This window comes from Chrysemys picta, chromosome 2 (genome assembly GCF_011386835.1).
Source record: "Chrysemys picta bellii isolate R12L10 chromosome 2, ASM1138683v2, whole genome shotgun sequence".
In the NCBI taxonomy this organism is placed as follows: Eukaryota; Metazoa; Chordata; order Testudines; family Emydidae; genus Chrysemys; species Chrysemys picta.
In genome coordinates this window covers 223,854,464-223,874,814 of record NC_088792.1, presented here as the reverse complement: position 1 = coordinate 223,874,814, position 20,351 = coordinate 223,854,464, and the positions used below count along the sequence as shown (strand labels likewise).

Below are 20,351 nucleotides of genomic sequence, written 5' to 3'. Positions count from 1 at the left end.
GAGATTCTGTGATTCCTTCCATAAGCCTGGAGAAGCTGGCAGCGCGTACAGAGCTCGCTGACAGATCTCCCAGGTAAACGGGGCCACCATGGGAAACCTGGGCAGGAGGCACCCCGGGTGCTGCGGGAGGGCAGCGCGGACTCGGGGGGGGGGGGGGCGCGCAGCCTGGCGACTGGTCGGGTCTCCGGAGCGGAGCTGGGCTCTCGCGCTGACAGGGAACGCAGCGGCCCGGCCCGGCGCACGTCTCTCGGGAGCGCCCAGGAACTCCCGCGATCGGCTCCGCCCTGCACCGGCCAATCGCGTGCAGCACCGCCGGGTTCCTTCCGCCGGAAGCGGCGTCCGGCGCGTGTCGCACCCAATGGAGTCCGGAGGATTTTGCCTCAGAGAGGAGGTGGCGCCGATACTACCCGTCTCCCTGACCCGACCCCGGGGGCGAGGGGAGCCGCCCTGGCGGGACCCGGACTCCGCGGGGGCGGCAGGTGGAGGAGCAAACCCGAAGCAGGGCTAGAGTCGCAGCCGCTGCCGGAGCGAGGTGAGGAGGCGCCCGCGTCCCCCGTGTGCGGGTGGGGCGGCCGGCGGGGCCGTCGTTGGGTCTCTCCAGGGGGAGCCGCTGCCGCAGCGCGATGTGGGGGCTCATCCCTCTTTTCGCCAGGCTGTGCGGCAGCTGCCCCTCTCGCCTCCCCGAGCAGCGGGGCGCGGCCCCCAGGCTGGCGTGTCCCGTCCTCTCCCCCCTCTGCCGGCCGCAGCCAGCCCCGGAACTGCCGCGGCCGCGGCTTGGAGGGAGCCCAGCCACCTAGGTCCCTTGGCAGGGCCCGGGGCACGGCTTCCCTCCGGGTTGGGAGAGACACATGTGGAGGGTCATCATCGGCTGCTCTCCACTGAGGCACTATTGACCTCGACCCTCCTCCTCTGCACACAAGGGAGCGGTGAGGTGGGATTTCCTCCGCCCCCCCTTTACTTCTTTGTATGTGTAAAGAAGCCCTAAATGTGTCATGTTCCCTGGTGCTGCGAGGCTGGGCCTGTGACCCGTACCCGAAATCAACGGGTGTGATGTGATGCACCCAGCAACAGTCTTGGATCGCGCTCTCATGAAAAGCCTGCTTTTGATTTTTAAAAGAAAAAATGACTTGATAATAAAAAAATATGTGAACAAATACAACTCCTTCTTTTTATCCTTAACTCTGGTGGCCATAGATTTTTCCTTGTGCTGGGATGGCACTAGTTGCACTGATGGATTTTTTCCCCCATGGCCATGCTAATTTTGCTTGAAATAACAGATGCGGCGGATGACATAAACAGCAAAATGCTGCTCTTTGCAGGTGTTGCTATGAACACGTTAAGCTGTTTTAGCTAACTTCTCTTAGACCGATTCTGGAGATTTGTGAGGAGCATCTGCTGTTTCTCCTCTCCGAAGAGGAAATCTTAATCCTAACCTTAATCTTGTCACCAGTCTTATTCAACATCAATTAAAGTAATTTAGGAAGATTGTAAGAAGACAGTGGGCAACACCATTATTGTGCAGATGAGACACAGCTATGTGTATCTTTCTCATCCAATACAGACAATGAGCTCTTCAAACTATTGCACTATATGAAGGAAATTGGAATCTGAATGAAAAACATTTGAGGTTAAATGTGGGAAATAAGCAGATGATGCTAGTTAGAAGTGAAAAGCACTTCATGGACATAATAGCTCTGTCGAGGAAACTTGCCCACAAATAATCAAGGTGTATCATCTCAAGGTCAGTTTGGACTCATTGTTGCAATCTGGTCAGAGGTAGCTGGCACTCTGTGACCTTTGAGGTTGCTATGGCGACCACAGATTATGTTTTTAGGATGTAGAGCATTCTCAGTGGAATGCTCTGGGCTTTGGAACTCTGACATTCATGGTCAAGACAAATCCTAGACTGATTAGAGTGAAAAACAAGACTTTCTTTAATCAGGCTTTCTCACAAAAATGAAGTTGCAGAAGGGCCTGAGAATATTCTCCTGGATAACAGAAAACAACCTGCTGGGTTTGGAATTGGGTTTCTTCAGGGAGAAGTCAATGCCAGAGACCCAGTACCCCCATGTACTGGTGATGAAGGGAGTGGGGCTTCCCTTCTCTTCTGGTGCCTAACGGTGAGGCATTGGGTTCTAATATGAACAGAATTTGCAGTAATCCATAGTTTTGTAAGTAGCACCTAGGAAATCGGTGGTTGCAGTAGAAATATTACATATAATTGTGTGACAGGGGTAGCCACATTTTGCAAGGGTTACACACGCAGACAAGTCTTTCAGATCCACCCATAAGGAATTGGGTTTAAAAAAGTTATGAGCAACTGAAAGAGAGGTGTTGTAGGGGCAGTTAGACCTCAACTCTTAAATAGACTTTGAATGGATGTAGCCACATATACACTTCGAAATGACTTCCAGACCACTACAAGCCAGAGATGAATATGAAAGATGAGTTGGGGAGGGAGCGTCGGTGAAGTCCAGGGGTAAAAATCTGGTGTGCAGCTTGATCATCTTGTGGTAGGGAACTGTCTGTGGACACTGCTGGGGCTCATAACTTAATCTCTTAAACTAGGTGCAGGCTGACAGATATGTGATGGATACTGAAATCCTACTTTGGCTGTTGGAAAGGAAAAGGAACTCTCTCTTCTCCTTTCCTCCTCTACCAGGGCCTCTGATCCATTCAGTAAGGAGATCTACGGCTACAAGCAGAATTCCACCAGTAAGAACGTTGTGCCTTCAGTGCTTGAGAGCCTAAACCTCAGCTTGTCTAGCTGCACCATATCTGTAGAATGCAGCTTTCTTAGTGGGTTGTGGATGGTGACATGTTCTCTGAAATAACCATGATTTTACCTGTTTGGGGTCTTGCTAAATTAGGATTACAATTTTGAATTCAGTCTAGAAGCAAACATGGAGTTAATTTTGTATGCAGACCACTGGGGTGATGTGCTCACAATTTGTGGCATAAGAGGCCAGCTATTGTTCATGTACTCAGGAACTCCCATGAAGAGTGGGTTGCAGTAGCCTCACTTCAAGGTGACAGGCCTGGATCACCGTGGCAAGGTCCTTTGCAGAAGAAACAACACAGTTTACTGGTCATGTGGTAGAAAGCTGTCCTTTGCCACTGTTATTCTACCTCTTCCCTCTAGCTCAGCACTTCTCATACTTTTTGAGCTGAGTCCCCCTTTGAGTTACAATTTTTGGTTGTGCCCCCCAACCGTAACAAAAATAGACACATGCAAAAGTATGCTTGATAGCCTACTCCTAAAGCTAACGGAGACCTTAACATAACTTTAATTAAATTACCTACAACTGTAAGTTTCAAATCCACAGATATTTAATGGCACAGCCCAGGTTTCCTCAGCTGCAGACTGCTTCTACCTTGCAGCCAGGCTGCAGTGTTAGGGTAGGGCCAGTACCTTCCCCTTCGGGTTTTCAGGGTGGGGGAAGGCATTTGCGATGGTTTCTGGGTGCAGAGGCTGCCGGAAGTGGAAATTGGTGCGGCCGCAGTGGGTGTTGACACTGACTCACGGGCTGGGTGGTCTGCTGAAATGAGTTGGGGTGGAGGTGGTGCTTCCTCCCCGCCCCCCTTGGGGGCTGGCCCATGATCCGCAGCACTGGCAAAAGCCGCCTGGTGTCGCCACTCCCCTCCTTCCGAATGTTCCTCCATGCCCCCCAGGAGGGCGTGCCCCACAGTTTGAAAACCTCTGCTTTAGCTTCTAGCTCAGGGGTTGGCAACCTTTCAGAAGTGGTGTGCCGAGTCTTCATTTATTCACTCTGATTTAAGGTTTCGCGTGCCAGGAATACATTTTAATGTGTTTAGAAGGTCTTTTTCTATAAGTCTATAATATATAACTAAACTATTGTTGTATGTAAAGTAAATAAGATTTTTAAAATGTTTAAGAAGCTTCATTCAAAATTAAATTAAAATGCAGAGCCCCCCAGACTGGTGGCCAGGACCCGGGCAGCGTAAGTGCCACTGAAAATCAGCTTGTGTGCTGCCTTCGGCACGCGTGCCATAGGTTGCCTACCCCTGTTCTAGCTACAGAAATGGGGAGTTTCTGCTACTTCACTTATTCTCCAGTCTCTTTTTAATTTTTAAAAAAAATGGTCTTCTGTAGAAAATAGTTCCAGTACCTGCCTCGGATGCTCACAGCTGTGCCAAGCAAAAACTGAATGAAAGTGACTTTTTTTTTTTTTTTTTTGGCCTTCAGGATTCTGAATAGCAACAGTGAAACTAGTTAGTATGTTATAATTTCAATCTGTCGCTTGGGAAAATTATGAGCAGCAGCCGAGATATGATGTAATGATGTCTCTTCAGGCTTACTAATTAACGTACATTGTAACTGTGTGTGCTGTAAACTACTTTAGTAAAAGCATACATTCTTTCAGAACTGGTGAATCAGGAACAACCTCTCCCCCACTGTATCTACATTTTACATGACAGAAACATTTTCCTACTTGCCACTGACAGGTAGATTTATTTTATTTTCCAAACTGTTGTCACTTACGGTTTGTCTAGACTAGGATAAAAGGTGTATTATAAAGATGCTAGCTAACATGTTTTAAAACACTAATGGAGATGAGGCAAGTGGTATTTTAACATATGCTGGCTGAATGAGGTGAACCCTAGTCTTCCTCTTATATACTAAAAATTTAGGGCTGTGGTCTCCAACCTTTTTAAGCACAAGATCACTTTTTGAATTTAAGTGCAACCCAGGATGTACCTCAAAGAAAATGTAGAAATAAGTTTGTTATATAAAGCTGAGATCAAGTGCTTAATATGCATAATTATACATTTTCCCTACTTACTGAGTCTCAGTGTGACACTTGTGACTGCACATTATCTGCCAGTTTCTTGAAATTCGGGTTGTAATTTGAAATAGCTTGTTGGATGCAGTCCTGCAGATGAGCATTTGTGAGGCGGGTGCAATACTTGGACTTGATCATCTTCATTTGTGAGAACGCCGTCTCACACAGATAGATGGAACCAAAATAAGCTTTCACCTTTAAAGCACATGACAATAGAAAGGGGGTGTGACGGGTTGGGTCACAGAAACTCCCTCAAGACTGTCACTAGATGTGCTGGGATGCCACTGAGAACAAACCCCCTTGCCAGAAAAGGCTTCCCTCCACTCCTGTCTTGCTGAGCTAGTCACACCAGTTGGCTTCAGCACAAACCTACAGGTTGTGCCATGCCCTCCTGAAGTTCACAGAAATTAAGATTCACTTAGCCCAGGGGCTTCTCAGTTAACAGGCACTTTCCCAGCACCCAGTATTCAGTCTTTCTGGGAGCCTAAACCCTGAATAAATCCGTTTTACTTTGTATAAAGCTTATACAGGGTAAACTCATAAATTGTCCACTCTCTATAACACTGATAGAGAGATATGCATAGCTGTTTGCTCCTCCAGGAGCTACTCTGGGTTAATTTCTGGCACGTGGTGGCATATATCACATTGGTAGATCACATCACATCAGATCACATCAGCCACGCCAGCAGGGGCTCATTGACCTGCACATCTACCAATGTGATATATGCCATCATATCTGCCATGTACATTGGCCAAACCGGACAGTCTCTATGCAAAAGAATAAACGGACACAAATCTGACATGAGGAATCGTAACATTCAAAAACCAGTAGGAGAACACGTCAACCTCTCTAATCACTCAGTGACAGACGTTAAGATGGCAATTTTGCAACAGAAAAGCTTCAAAAACAGACTCCAACAAGAAGCTGCTGAACTTGAATTAATATGCAAACTAGATACCATTAGCTTAGGTTTGAACAGAGACTGGGAATGGCTCGGTCATTACACTAATTGAATCTATTTCCCCACGTTAAAGTATCCTCACACTTTTGTGTCAACTGTCCGAAATGGGCCATCTTGATTATCACTTCAAAAGTTTTTCTCCCCTGCTGATAATAGCTTCTCTTAATTAAATTAGCCTCTTACAGTTGGTATGGGTACTTCCACCTTTTCATGTTCTCTGTATGTATAAATATCTTCTTACTGTATGTTCCATTCTATGCATCCGATGAAGTGGGCTGTAGCCCACGAAAGCTTATGCTCAAATAAATTTGTTAGCCTCTAAGGTGCCACAAGTACTCCTGTTCTTTTCACAGACTAGACTCCTTCCTAGCCTGGGCCCAGTCCTTTTCAGACTAATGTTGTAGTTTATAGCCTGGGTCACCCCCCTGTAGTTACTATCCTTTCTCAACAAACTGACCAAATGCTTCACTGATGCTACTTAGAATCAAACACGTTGACCTACAAGTACATAGCCAATATTCATAACTTCAAATACAAAAATGATACACACAGACAGCATAATCATAACTAGCAAAAAACCATTCCGTAGACACCTTTCACCTCCTTTGTACAAGATTTGGTGCAACTAGAGGACCTTGGTTGCAACGATGATCTATATGGTCACAGTACATATCAATAATGTCACAGGGTAACTTTTTTTGGTTTATGAGTCCCTCAAAATCGCTGTCCCTAGATCTGGCGTTCATGGTAATTATCTCCATATCAATTCCACTACTTTGTAAATCAAACAGCTGATGGAATATCGCAGCCAACCCTGCAATGTCTGTTGGAAGGAACGGATTTGAGATACACATGACGATTGGCTCCATTATGTCTAATTCTTGAAATAGCCTGTTGAATTCCTCTGCTAATTTGGTCAGCTCTTGCTCGAATTGAGTTTACAATTCTGACAGCGATTTTCATTATATGTGAGAAGTCCATAATTTTACTTGCTAGTGCTTGCAGATGGATTATACAGTGGTAATTTACAAATGAAAGAAAATCTGGATCATTTCTGCAACATGCAACAAAGCCTGCATTTTCACCAAGCATGGCGGATGCATCATCCGTTGTGATCCAAACAAGTTTCTTGACTGGAATGATTTTCTCAAGCATGTACTTTTTAAATTTGTTGTAGATATCTTCGCCTCTTGTTCTCTCTTTAAGGGGCAAAGCAGTCAGAAGGTCCTCTTTAGTTGTCATGTCCTTAAAAACCATTCAAACAAAAACAATTACCTCGGCTGTGTCGGTCATGTCGACTGATTCATCAAACTGCAGTGGAAAGCAATTGCAGTCATTCAAATCCAGCTGTAGTTGCTGAAAGATGTCTTCGGACAATGATTCCACCGTCTTGCTACTGTGGAAGCACCAAGTGATATGCTGTGAATTGCCATCATTATTTCCTCTTTGTTTTTAAAGTCTTTAAAAACAAAGGAGTCTGCTGCCACAGTCATTGCCTCTTTAAATACTTCTCCATCCGTAAACAATTTTCTTGTGTTTTGCCAGCAGATGACAAACATGAAACAATACTTCAGTAGAAGTCTTCCTTTTTGCTGCTGATTTAGTAAAAAATGACTGTTGAGCTTTCAAAACAGTCTTGAATTCATTAACTTTCTTTGTACGGAGTGCACTATTCAAGGGGAAACCGTCCTTTAATTTGCTATGCATTGTTTTGTGATGTCTTTCTAAATTCACCTTTTTACTTATTGATGTACTTGTGTGGCGTAGAAGACATGCACACTTATCTTTCACTGTTGGAATGGGAAAGTGAATTTCTATTAGCAACTAGAAGTTGTAGGTTTTCAGTTTCTTTTTTAGATGGCCTGGGTTCATCATTCATTGTTAATGCTAGCTAGGTAGGTATGTATTTTTTATTATAACAAGAGGAAAAGGAGAGCACTAGTGACAACTGTAATCTATAGGAAACACTTCTGAGCAGTAGGCATGCGCCACGCACAGTGAGCTTTTTTCTTTTTTCAATTTTGCACTTGCAACCAATAATAAGTGCCATTTTAAATATAGTTATGAAGCTGTTTCAAATTTATAACCTGCCACATTGAGGGGGTCAACTCATTGTCGGAGAAAAACACAGTTCTCTACTTCCACATCATCATGCCTAGCTAACAGCATGATTAGTTTAAAAGGGTCCGGTCTGATGCGATCATGCATGCCGCTTTATTTTTTGCCTAACTTTAGCTTGAAAAAAAGAAAATTAAATGGGGGACTGAGACTGAGATCAACTGTCAGAGGCTCCATGATGGACCAGTCGATCACAATCTGCTGGTTGGTGACCACTGATCTAGGGGGAAGATGTTAGTTTCAGAGAAAGACAGATATACTGTGGAGTGAGGGGATGGAGAAGATATGGTAACATGAGGGTTTTTTTTTTGTTTGTTTGTTTGTTTTAAGTCTCTTTGGTGGAGACATGGTAGCAATATCATAGCTAAAGATGAAATCTGTCTTTTTTTTTTTTTTTTTTTCCCCATGGTGGCTGCTTTTTTTCGGGTATTTTTTTTTTTTTTTTTTGCTCCTACTCCACCCCAAAACTCTGATAACTTAATCAATCTGCCTGAAAGTTGTCATGTCTCTACTATGCTAGGATTTTTCTGGAAAAGTGAGTGAGTGAGTGACGTGCCCAGAAGAATTGGTCTTATTGCTTGGAAAATTCAAAGTTAAGATTACACTTAAAAACTGTTCTTAGTGAGATTTCTCCATAAGTAGTTGATGTTGTTATAATATCTAACTCCAGGCTCAGAAAGTACTTAGCCTAAATTAGTATTTGCAGTATCTGGTAGTGTCCTGCTAATACTCACTATATTATTCTGAAGCAAATGCACTAAAGAGTATGTATGGAGTCTTTGTCCTGCTCAGCAGCAAGAGCATAACAATTGCTTAGTAGTGAGAGAACCAATGTTGTGAATGAAACTCTTGTTTACACTCTCTGCAAAGTCCCCAGATAGTGCTGTAAACTCATTCATTGCTTAAGTTTTCGTGGTAAAAGTTCCTTGCCTCTGAACATGTCCACTGCTGTCTCGCAGTAGGTGCCCAGGCACTTGTCTCTCGCCTATGCCCCCAAGCAATCCATGAACCAGGGGAAGATAGATGTTCCTGTACCTAACTCATGTGCTGGGTCTGATCCAGTAGGCATGCTCAGAGGTCACCTGGCTCCACACACATCAGCTGGACGATTGAAGAGGAGGAGGACCTCCCTTACAACCTCTAGCCTAGTGTTTAGGGTACACACCTGGGATGTGGGAGACTACCCGTTCAATTCCCCTCTTCTGCCTATTGAGAGGGGATTTGAACAGAGAGCTGCCACCTGTCAGGTGAGTGCTCTAAACACTGGGCTATGGGATATTCTGATGTGTCTCTCCCTCAATCTCTCCTATTGAAGTTGCACTTTTTAGTTTAATATTAGGCCAGAGAGAATGAGAATCATTCTAGAGCTCAGCAGTTAGAGCTCTCACCTGAAATGTATCAGATCCCTTGTCAAATCCCTTCTCCTCGGGTGGGGAGGCGATAATTGAACCAGTGGCTCCCACATCCCAGGTGAGTACCCTAATCACTGGGCTAAAAGATCTAATTGAGGTGGTTCCACATCTCCCTAGGTGGGGGGTTTCTGTGAAGTTAGGCAGTCTCTGAGCACATCTATTAGACCAGGTCCAGTGCACCTATCTTCCTCCAGTTCATGGATCGCAAACAGATAGGCACCTTTCTGTAGATCAGATATAGGTGCATATCTCTGTGAGAGGGGCAGGGCTTAGGACACACTGCTCTCACTAGCATCTCCCAATGGCTACCTTAGGCGACTCCCTGCCTAGCATGCTGGGTTTTGTATATTGCATTGTAAGGTGCCTATCTTTCTACATTCATTGTATAGGGAGCGAAGGCACTTAACTCAGGTTCTGTGGATCTTGCTGTTCCCATGACTTTTTTTCCCTAGGCAACAAAAAGTTAGGTTTTACAGTGCTGAGAGTTGCAACACCAAAGTATCTTTGTAGATCCAGGCCTTTGTTCCTATTTCTTGGAGAGATCCCAGTGGCTAGTTTGGGGCAAATGCTCTTCTGCCCCAGAATTCTCTCGTGTTTCCACAGGGTTCTATCATGCCCCTCCCTCCCCAGTTTTGTTTATATTTTATATGAGGCTGGTAGGAAGATTTGTATGCAGACATGAGTTGCGATGTCTTAAGTATGCTGACAATATCGTCTCATTCTCTCTGCCTCAGTTTCATATGACCTTGCTTGTCCTTAACCGATTTTTGAAACCTTTTATGTGGTGTAGATGATGGATTGCCAGCTGAGGCTCTGTCCAGTTAACATTAAAGCAATGGTGTAGGATGGGGGAAGCAACTGAAAGATATGAAAATATTTCCCCCTTTAATTTAGGATGTGTATCTGCCATTTGTTGGCAGACTGGGGTTACTGTTGGATCTCCAGTTCTGTATAACTATAGAAGCTCTGACAAGGATGGCTTTTTATTTCCATCTGTATTTGGCTATGAAGTTGCAACCAGTTCTTTCTGATGCATGCACATTGTTACCATTATTCCTGCTTTTGTAACATCAAAGTTATAGTATGCAATGCATTCTACATGGGGCTATGCCATAAATCAACTGGGAATCTAAAGTTAGTACAAAAAGCAGAGCTCAGTTGTTGGGTGGAGTTTCTCGCAAACTGTTCTTTGTGACTTGGTATTGTCTATCTGTAGGTTTCCAGGTGGACTTAATGGTTCCTAAATGACTTGGCATCTGTCTGTTTGAGACACTTTTCAGTCCTGTATCATACTGCTGCAACTGTGGTTAGTGGATTACTTGTGAGCTTCAATGTAAGTAGGGTTACCATATCTCATAAATAAAAAAAGAGGACCCTCCACGGGCCCTGGCCCCGTCCATTTCCCCACCCCTAGCCCCGCCCCAACCCCACCCCTAGCCCCGCCCCCTCCTCCCTCCCACTCCCAGCCAGGGGGAAAGGGCTGTCCCAGCACTACCGGCTTCAGGGTTTGCCGGGCAGCCCCCAGCCGGCGCTTCCCCAGCGCAGCTGGAGCCCGGGAGGGGAAGCGCCCAGCGGGGGGCGCAGGGTCTGGAGGCTGCCCGGCAAACTGTGAAGCCGGTAGCGCTCGGGCTTTGGGCAGCCCCTATGCCTTCGGACCCTGCGCCCGGGCACTTCCCCTCCCGGGCTCCGGCGGCGCAGGGTCCGGAGGCATGGGGGCTGCCCGAAGCTGGTAGCACTCGGGCAGCCCGGCTCTTAAACAGAGCCGAAGAGGAGCAGAGCCTCCAGCCGCGGCGGCTCTGCTCCTCCCCAACTCTTCGGCTCTGTTTAAGAGCCGGGCTGCCCGAGCGCTACCGGCTTCGGGCAGCTCCCGTGCCTCCAGACCCTGCGCCGCCGGAGCCCGGGCGGGGAAGTGCCCGGCTGGGGGCGCAGGGTCTGGAGGCACGGGGGCTGCCCGAAGCCGGTAGCGCTCGGGCAGCCCGGCTCTTAAACAGAGCCAAAGAGTCAGGGAGGAGCAGAGCCGCCATTTTCCCGGACATGTTCAGCTTTTTGGCAATTCCTCCCGGACGGGGGTTTGACTGCCGAAAAGCCGGACATGTCCGGGAAAAAGAGGACGTATGGTAACCCTAATGTAAGCATTTGGGTAGTTTGAAAGAAATTAAGACATTTCTTTTTTTGTTCATTTTACTGCACTTTGTGTATAGTCAGTTTAATTGTTTCTGCTGAATGGTCAAATAGTTTAGTTTTCTTGTTGAAAAGACCCTTTACAAACGTTAACAGAGAAATAAAATTCTCTTCAAAAAAAGGAATTAAAACAATTAACATACAACATAAATTGTGGATTTTTTTTAAAAAAGACTATTTCGAATAACTGAAAATGAGTGTCCCTTTTTAAATTCTTGCCACTGTGTCAGTTTTGTTACAACCTCTGTCCACACTGGGTGCAATGTTATGCCAGCAAATTTCAACTCTTAGCTTTCATTTGCTTTATTAATTCTTTTGTGCTATGTTACATGAAATTTTACATGGCTGTCATCCTAATCATATATCCATTCTGCTTTCCATGAGGACAATTGGAGGATATTATGAATATCATTTAAATGAAATTTTTTAAAGTTTTTATTTTGTCTGATACGATAACACTTTTTATTCCTGCCCTAGATTAAGAAGCTTCTATGACCTGGAGACAGTTTGACTTGTTTTGTTCTCTTTTAAATAGGAGATGATACATAGAAACGAATCCTGTACTTCAGGGCAGGTACCTACGAGCTACTTATGCTGCCTGATTTACATATTGGAAGAATGGACTGGTGTGGAGTACCTTGAGGACTATCTGAATTATGTGGCCTACCTTTTATGGGTGTTTACTCCACTCATAATAGTTTTTATACTTCCTGGACTTATCCTCCTCCTCCTCTACATTTCCATTATTTTACTTTATGTTTATAAGAGGAAGAATGAACTAAAAGAGGCTTATTCCAATGATATCTGGGATGGTGCAAGGCAAATGGTGGCAACTTTATGGGATGGACATGCAAGAATATGGCACGGTAAGCAAGATCTGATTGTTTTGTAAGTGCTGAAACTATTGTCACTGTAGTTTAATGACTTAGGCCTATCAGCCGTCTTTTTCATATTTGTTTGCAAATTTCATGTAACTCTTATTTGCTCAGAAAATAAACGTGTGCTCATGATTGACAATGTGCTGTGTTGTAGCCATGTTGGTCCCAGGATATTAGAGACAGAAGGTGGGTGAGGTAATATCTTTTATTGGACCAACTTCTGTTGGTGAGAGAGACAAGCTTTTGAGCTTACACAGAGCTCTTCTTCAGGCCACCTTGTATCTCTAATGATTGACAAGACAGAGGATAAAATTAAGAGCCTAAGCAGCACCTCAGTTTGCTCTGCTTAACTGTCTCCAAATCCCCCACCCTTAAACTATATTTGGAGGAAGGATTGACCCCCCCACCCCAGCTGCAAGGCAGTACTGTACCCTGGTTGCATTGATTATGCCAGACAGGTTTCCATCCATATTGGGGTGTAACTCTGTGTCCTCTTCAGTCCTTAAGATATCCATTTCCGCAAAGAGCCTAGCAGCTTCTCTACCCTTCTTCCCTTTCTTCCCAACTTTTTCTTACAGCTAATGTTAGATGAGTTCCCTGCTGACAGAAAGGCCTTCTATTCTTTAGAGAATGTACAAATGGACTAGTGATTTCCTTCCAGGCAAGGAGGGGAACTAAGAATTTCAGTGAGCATTCAAACAAAAGAAAACTGTTACTTCAATCACTACAGATAATTTTTCTGCAGTCTCAGACAGCCTTTGCTGTAACTGGCCCGTACCAACCTGCAGCAGTTTAAACAGCTGTATTTGTCTTTGAGAAAACAGAAAGCATTTGTGCCAATGGAGATATCATTCCCTCCCCTGCCCTATTAAATCTAAAACTGACATCAGACTAGTAAGTACATCTAATATTGTATGTAATAAACAGGCACTCCCTGAATTTGAATAATAGCTTGTGGCCCGGGTGGTGCCTAACTCAGGATGCAGATGCCCAAACCCGTAACTGAGGGTGGGTTTTTTTTCCTTGGTTTTTGTAAGGATTAGTTCTTTGAGTAGTGCTCCACTCTAGGTGCAAGGACATGGGTGCTCCACTCTAGGCACATCCATGTCCATGCGCCTCAAATCGGATATTTTAGGTAGCAGTGTCCATTTGGCCCACACGTGCTTTCTCTGTCTCATGCCCTACCTCAAGGCTATCTAGTGCTGCGTGGGTGAACCGCCCTCAGTTCCTTCTCAACCATCCTTGGCCTGAGATGAAGCATGAGCAGAGTCCGATAGATGATTAGTTCTCAACCTTGTTTTAGTTTATAGAGTAGCTACTAGAGTTTTTGTTTAGATGTTTACTGCTCCCTTCTCCTTTTAAAATATATACTAAAAAAACAAACTTGTTTTTGTTTGTTCTGGCTTCAAAAACAGTTATCTCCCTGTCCTTTTTGATTTTTGTTACCTTCTCCCCTTGTGGGGAAGGAACCCCAAGAAGGGGCATTCCTGGCTCTCCTAGGTTTAAATGCTGTCTCTCCTACAGAGAGGCGATTCTGGTCAGCGATGGCCATTTGCTGCTTAGGAGAATCCCATATATCAGAAACGTCCTTGACTTCAATTTTTGATAGAAGGTACAAGAAAGAGCTGTGAATTAACACTCAGACTTCTGATGATAGAGATCTCTCTGAGACCAGCCTCCAACTCCTGGTCCTGGGACTCCCCCAGAGCAACAATCCCCATCAACATCCATGAGACATCAAACTCTGGTAGCGTCAAAGAGGAAATCTACAGATTCTTCTCACAAAAGCACAAAAAAGAGGACTACAAGTCCCCAGACCAAACAGTTGTCTGGGAAAAAGAGATCCCCGGCAAAGTCAGCCACTTTGGTACCAGCAGAGCTGCGGTGCAGTACCCATGAGGCATTTGGTTCCGTAGGTACTGGCACTGCGCCTAAAGACCCAAGGGGCACAGGCTCAGAGTGTCAGTACTGTCTGATGAGTGGCAGTAGAGACCAGACCACCTCTTCTAAAACGGCACTGCTGGAGACAAGGAGAGCCATGGTACCGAGCGTTTCCATACAGCAGTGTGCATCTCCTGTCCAGGGCCGTGCGCACCTCTTGAACACACGAGCATGACCAAGGACATCTGCTGGTGAGCCTGGTGCCTGCCTAGTGGGCGGGGCTAGAGGCGGGGCTGTGGGTGCTACAGGGCCAATTCCTAAGAACCCCAACACCCTATGTGACTAGATCCCCCGCCCCCCATCGTACAGTCTGGGATGGTGGGGGGCCCATTGTGCACCCTTGACTCTCTCCTCCCCCTTGCCCCTGCTTGCCGGAGCTGATTTAAAAAAAAAAAAGAAGCAACAAGCTGCAAGCCAAACAAGCTACAAGCCAAAAACTAGCTAACAACTAACTCATAAGCCAGTTAAGCCAAAAACAAACCCAATTTCTGCGTGTTTTTTGCAGGTTTCGCATGTCAGGGTGTTTCTGGCCCAGGCCTTGTGCTGTGTCAGGGTTAGGTGCAGCCTCACCGCTGAGTCTGTGTCCCGGGGGTGGAGGATTGGGGGGCTGTCTGTAGTGTGTATTTGTTAGTGTGTAGTGTGTGTTTGTTTGGGGGTTACTTGCTGTGTGCTGAGCTTGTGGTTGTCAGTCTGTTTGTTTGGTTGGTTGTTTGAAGGACCGTGTGCTGTGGCTGGCAGTTGGAAGCTGTGAGCTTCAAAGGAAGGTCTGAAAGCTAGAAGCCTCTGGTAATTGGCTGAGCCTTAATCAGTGGGCGGGGCATTCACACAGGCCAGGGCTTTATAAAGCAGCGCACAAGCGACCAGGGGCTGCTAACAGGGAGTTTCGCAAGGGAGTTGGGAAGGGGAGTGGGAAGAGAGCGTGGTCCCTTGCCGGTTTCCCTTTATTCCCCTTAAAACCTATAAAAAAACCAAACTACATTCAAAACTTCTTGCTTAAACAGCCCTTTCATTAACTAGGAGACAATGCAGGCAGAAGCCCAGCTGCAGAGTGGGGGCTATCTAGTTTATTGCACTGAGTGCAGCATGTATGATTACCTGCCCCGTGGGCGGGTGGCGTATGTGTGCATTCGGTGCAAGGAGCTCCTGGTCCTCAGAGAACACGTACGGACTTTGGAGGCCAGGATAGCAGAACTGGAGGAGCTAAGAGAGGCAGAGAGGTATGTTGATGAGGCTTTCCGGGACACTGTAGAATTGTCCCACCTCCAGGCAGACAGCCCCTGCACTGTTGAGGATGAAAGGCCCAGTGAAGCAGAACAGTCAATGGGAGCAGAGGGAAACCTTCCCATAGTTGGGATCCTCCTACCAGATGGTGCAGGGGTTGCCTCTCGCACTGAGGTTACCTCTCCAGGGGAGGGAACTCCAGTTGCTAGGAAAAGGCAGGTGTTAGTAATGGGAGATTCGATCATTAGAAACGTAGATAGCTGGGTTTGTGATGACCGGGAGAACCGCATGGTGACTTGCCTGCCTGGTGCGAAGGTTGCGGATCTCTCGAGGCATCTAGACAGACTTATGTGTAGTGCTGGGGAGGAGCCGGTGGTCGTGGTACATGTAGGTACCAATGATATAGGGAAGGGTAGGAGAGATGTCCTGGAGGCCAAATTTAGGCTGCTAGGGAAGAGACTGAAATCCAGGACCTCTATGGTGGCATTCTCAGAAATGCTCCCAGTTCCACGCACAGGGCCAGGTAGGCAGGCAGAGCTTCAGAGTCTCAATGCGTGGATGAGATGATGGTGTCGAGAGGAGGAGTTTACATTCATTAGGAACTGGGGAAACTTTTGGGATGGGGGGAGCCTATACAGGAGAGATGGGCTCCACCTAAACCAAAGTGGAACCAGACTGCTGGCACTAAACATTATAAAGGTTGTAGAGCAGTTTTTAAACTAGGAGATGGGGGGAAAGCTGACTGCTGCAGAGGAGCATGTGGATTGGACAGAGACTTCTCTTAGGGGAGAGTCTAATGATAGAGAATCTCCAGGTTATAGTCAGGAGCAGAGGATGGAGGAGGATAATGTAAGGGCCAGATCAGATGATAAACATTCACATAAAAAAGAATCTGACGTATCAGAAAAGGGCAGACAAATAAATAGTGACAAGTTTTTAAAGTGCTTGTACACAAATGCTTGAAGTCTAAATAATAAGATAGGTGAACTAGAGTGCCTTGTGATAAAGGAGGATATTGATATAATAGGCATCATTGAAACCTGGTGGACTGAGAGCAATCAATGGGACACAATCATTCCAGGGTACAAAATATATCGGAAGGACAGAACAGGTCATGCGGGGGGTGGGGGAGGGCACTATATGTGAAAGAAAATGTAGAATCAAATGAAGTAAAAATCTTAAGTGAATCCACATGTTCCATAGAATCTCTATGGATAGAAATTTCATGCTCTAATAAGAATATAACATTAGGGATCTATTATAGACCACCTGACCAGGACAGTGATAGTGATGATGAAATGCTAAGGGAAATTAGAGAGGCTATCAAAATTAAGAACCCAATAATAGTGGGGGATTTCAATTATCCCCATATTGACGGGGAACATTTCACTTCAGGACGAACTGCAGAGATAACATTTCTCGATACTTTAAATGACTGCTTCATGGAGCAGCTGGTACGGGAACCCACAAGGGGAGAGGCAACTCTAGATTTAGTCCTGAGTGGAGCACAGGAGATGGTCCAAGAGGTAACTATAACAGGACCGCTTGGAAATAGTGACCATAATACAATAGCATTCAACATCCCTGTGGTGGGAAGAACATCTCAACAGCCCAACACTGTGGCATTTAATTTCAAAAGGGGGAACTATGCAAAAATGAGGGGATTAGTTAAACAGAAGTTAAAAAGTACAGTGACTAAAGCGAAATCCTTGCAAGCTGCATGGGTGCTTTTTAAAGACACCATAACAGAGGCCCAACTTCGATGTATACCCCAAATTAAGAAACACAGTAAAAGAACTAAAAAAGAGGCACCGTGGCTTGGCTTAACCATGTAAAAGAAGCAGTGAGAGATAAAAAGACTTCCTTTAAAAAGTGGAAGTCAAATCCTAGTGAGGCAAATAGAAAGAAGCATAAACGCTGCCAAATTAATTGCAAGAATGTAATAAGAAAAGGCAAAGAGGAATCTGAAGAACGGCTAGCCAAAAATTCCAAAGGTAATAACAAAATGTTTAGTATATCAGAAGCAGGAAGCCTGCTAAACAACCTGTGGGGCCCCTTGATGATCGAGATACAAAAGGAGCACTTAAAGACGATAAAGTCATTGCGGAGAAACTAAATGGATTCTTTGCTTCAGTCTTCACGGCTGAGGATGTTAGGGAGATTCCCAAACCTGAGCCGGCTTTTGTAGGTGACAAATCTGAGGAACTGTCACAGATTGAAGTGTCACTAGAGGAGGTTTTGGAATTAATTGATAAACTTAACATTAAGAAGTCACCGGGACCAGATGGCATTCACCCAAGAGTTCTGAAAGAACTCAAATGTGAAGTTGCGGAACTATTAACTAAGGTTTGTAACCTGTCCTTTAAATCAGCTTCTGTACCCAATGACTGGAAGTTAGCTAATGTAATGCCAATATTTAAAAAGGGCTCTAGAGGTGATCCCGGCAATTATAGACCGGTAAGTCTAACGTCGGTACTGGGCAAATTAGTCGAAACAATAGTTAAGAATAAAATTGTCAGACACATAGAAAAACATAAACTGACATAAATAGTCAACATGGTTTCTGTAAAGGGAAATCATGTCTTACTAATCTATTAGAGTTCTTTGAAGGGGTCAACAAACATGTGGACAAGGGGGATCCAGTGGACATAGTATACTTAGATTTCCAGAAAGCCTTTGACAAGGTCCCTCACCAAAGGCTCTTACGTAAATTAAGCTGTCATGGGATAAAAGGGAAGGTCTTTTCATGGATTGAGAACTGGTTAAAAGTCCGGGAACAAAGGGTAGGAATTAATAGTAAATTCTCAGAATGGAGAGGGGTAACGAGTGGTGTTCCCCCAGGGTCAGTCCTCGGACCGATCCTATTCAACTTATTCATAAATGATCTGGAGAAAGGGGTAAACAGTGAGGTGGCAAAGTTTGCAGATGATACTAAACTGCACAAGATAGTTAAGACCAAAGCAGACTATGATGAACTTCAAAAAGATCTCACAAAACTAAGTGATTGGGCAACAAAATGGCAAAGGAAATGTAATGTGGATAAATGTAAAGTAATGCACATTGGAAAAAATAACCCCAACTATACATACAATATGATGGGGGCTAATTTAGCTACAATGAATCAGGAAAAAGATCTTGGAGTCATCGTGGATAGTTCTCTGAAGATGTCCACGCAGTGTGCAAAGGCAGTCAAAAAAGCAAACAGGATGTTAGGAATCATTAAAAAGGGGATAGAGAATAAGACTGAGAATATATTATTGCCCTTATATAAATTGATGGTACGCTCACATCTCGAATACTGCGTACAGATGTGGTCTCCTCATCTCAAAAAAGATATACTGGCACTAGAAAAGGTTCAGAAAAGGGCAACTAAAATGATTAGGGGTTTGGAACGGGTTTCATATGAAGAGAGATTAAAGAGCCTAGGACTCTTCAGCTTGGAAAAGAGGAGACTATGGGGGGATATGATAGAGGTATATAAAATCATGAGTGATATGGAGAAAGTGGATAAGGAAAAGTTATTTGCTTATTCCCATAATACAAGAACTAGGGGTCACCAAATTAATAGGGAGCAGGTTTAAAACAAATACAAGGAAGTTCTTCTTCACGCAGCGCACAGTCAACTTGTGGAACTCCTTACCTGAGGAGGTTGTGAAGGCTAGGACTATAACAGCATTTAAAAGAGAACTGGATAAATTCATGGTGGTTAAGTCCATTAATGGCTATTAGCCAGGATGGGTAAGGAATGGTGTCCCTAGCCTCTGTTTGTCAGAGGATGGAGATGGATGGCAGGAGAGAGATCACTTGATCATTACCTGTTAGGTCCACTCCCTCTGGGGCACCTGGCATTGGCCACTGTCGGTAGACAGGATACTGGGCTAGATGGACCTTTGGTCTGACCCGGTATGGCCAGTCTTATGTTCTTATGCTGCAGGATGATCTCCCACCTTTGTGCACCTAGTGGCCTGTGCACCCCAATACCATGCTGGAGCCTCTGCATTTATTTATTGACAAATAAAACTTGCAGAATTTTAAAATATTGTGCGCAGAATTTTTAATATTTTGGTGCAGAATGCCCTCAGGAGTACATGATGTTTAAAATCCCAGTCCTGATGATCAAATAAACATATTGGATCAAAATTAAATGCTTCCTTCTCTTTGTATTATCATTGAGGCTAACTGCCATTTCCCTGAAAGTTAACCATCCAGCATTTGTTAGTACAATATATTTGGACAGAACATGTCATGTTTCTTTTAAGACTCATGTCAAGAGATTCTTAAAATCAGCACTTAACTTCAATCTAATTCACTTTCTCCACTCATTACCTTAACTTGACCTTGGAGCCCTAACCATTCATGACCCCTTTACTACTCCTACTATAAATATAAAGAAATTCTAAGAAATTATCTGCTCTTTATACATAAGAAAATCACCTATTTCTGAGCCTTTTTTCATAACCACCGTGTCTAGATTCAGCCAAAGCAAAAAAGGATGTTTGAAGAGCAATTTACATAAAGACCAAAATCCTTCCTGAAAATCATCTCCACTTTTTCTCTGCCATTCAGTCAAAGGGAAGTAAGTTTTTAAGGCATTGATAACTAGATAGTGCAAAGCCTGCATCAAAAAGCTTACAGAGCCCAAAATGCAACTTTAAATCTATTAAAGCATATTGGACCAAAACCATCAGCTATATCAAAGAGTAGAAAAAGGATGTGCATATATATATGTAGTTGCTTTTTTTGTAAAGAAAATTCTCATTCTCCGAGACACTTGCTGTTTCTTCCTCATACCATATCTAAGGTTTGACACTTCTGTCTGCACAGCTAAAGCTC

At 44.6% G+C, this 20,351-nt stretch overlaps 1 protein-coding gene across 5 annotated transcripts in view; it reads left to right on the top strand.

Annotated features, from left to right (window-relative positions):
* Positions 1 to 323: 323 nt before the first annotated feature.
* TMEM68 (transmembrane protein 68) overlaps positions 324 to 20,351 on the top strand; it is a 36,273-nt gene continuing 16,245 nt past the window's right edge. For 2 of the 5 annotated variants that reach the window (XM_065585561.1, XM_024107436.3), the window contains exons 1-3: positions 368 to 532; positions 10,514 to 10,630; positions 12,014 to 12,344. In XM_065585561.1, the coding sequence (XP_065441633.1) occupies positions 12,017 to 12,344 (328 nt within the window). In that variant the 5' untranslated portion in view covers positions 368 to 532; positions 10,514 to 10,630; positions 12,014 to 12,016. Of the gene's footprint in view, positions 533 to 10,513; positions 10,631 to 12,013; positions 12,345 to 14,013; positions 14,489 to 20,351 lie in introns of those variants that run through there. The other 3 variants (XM_005301191.5, XM_005301192.5, XM_042857014.2) reach the window with 3 other exon arrangements.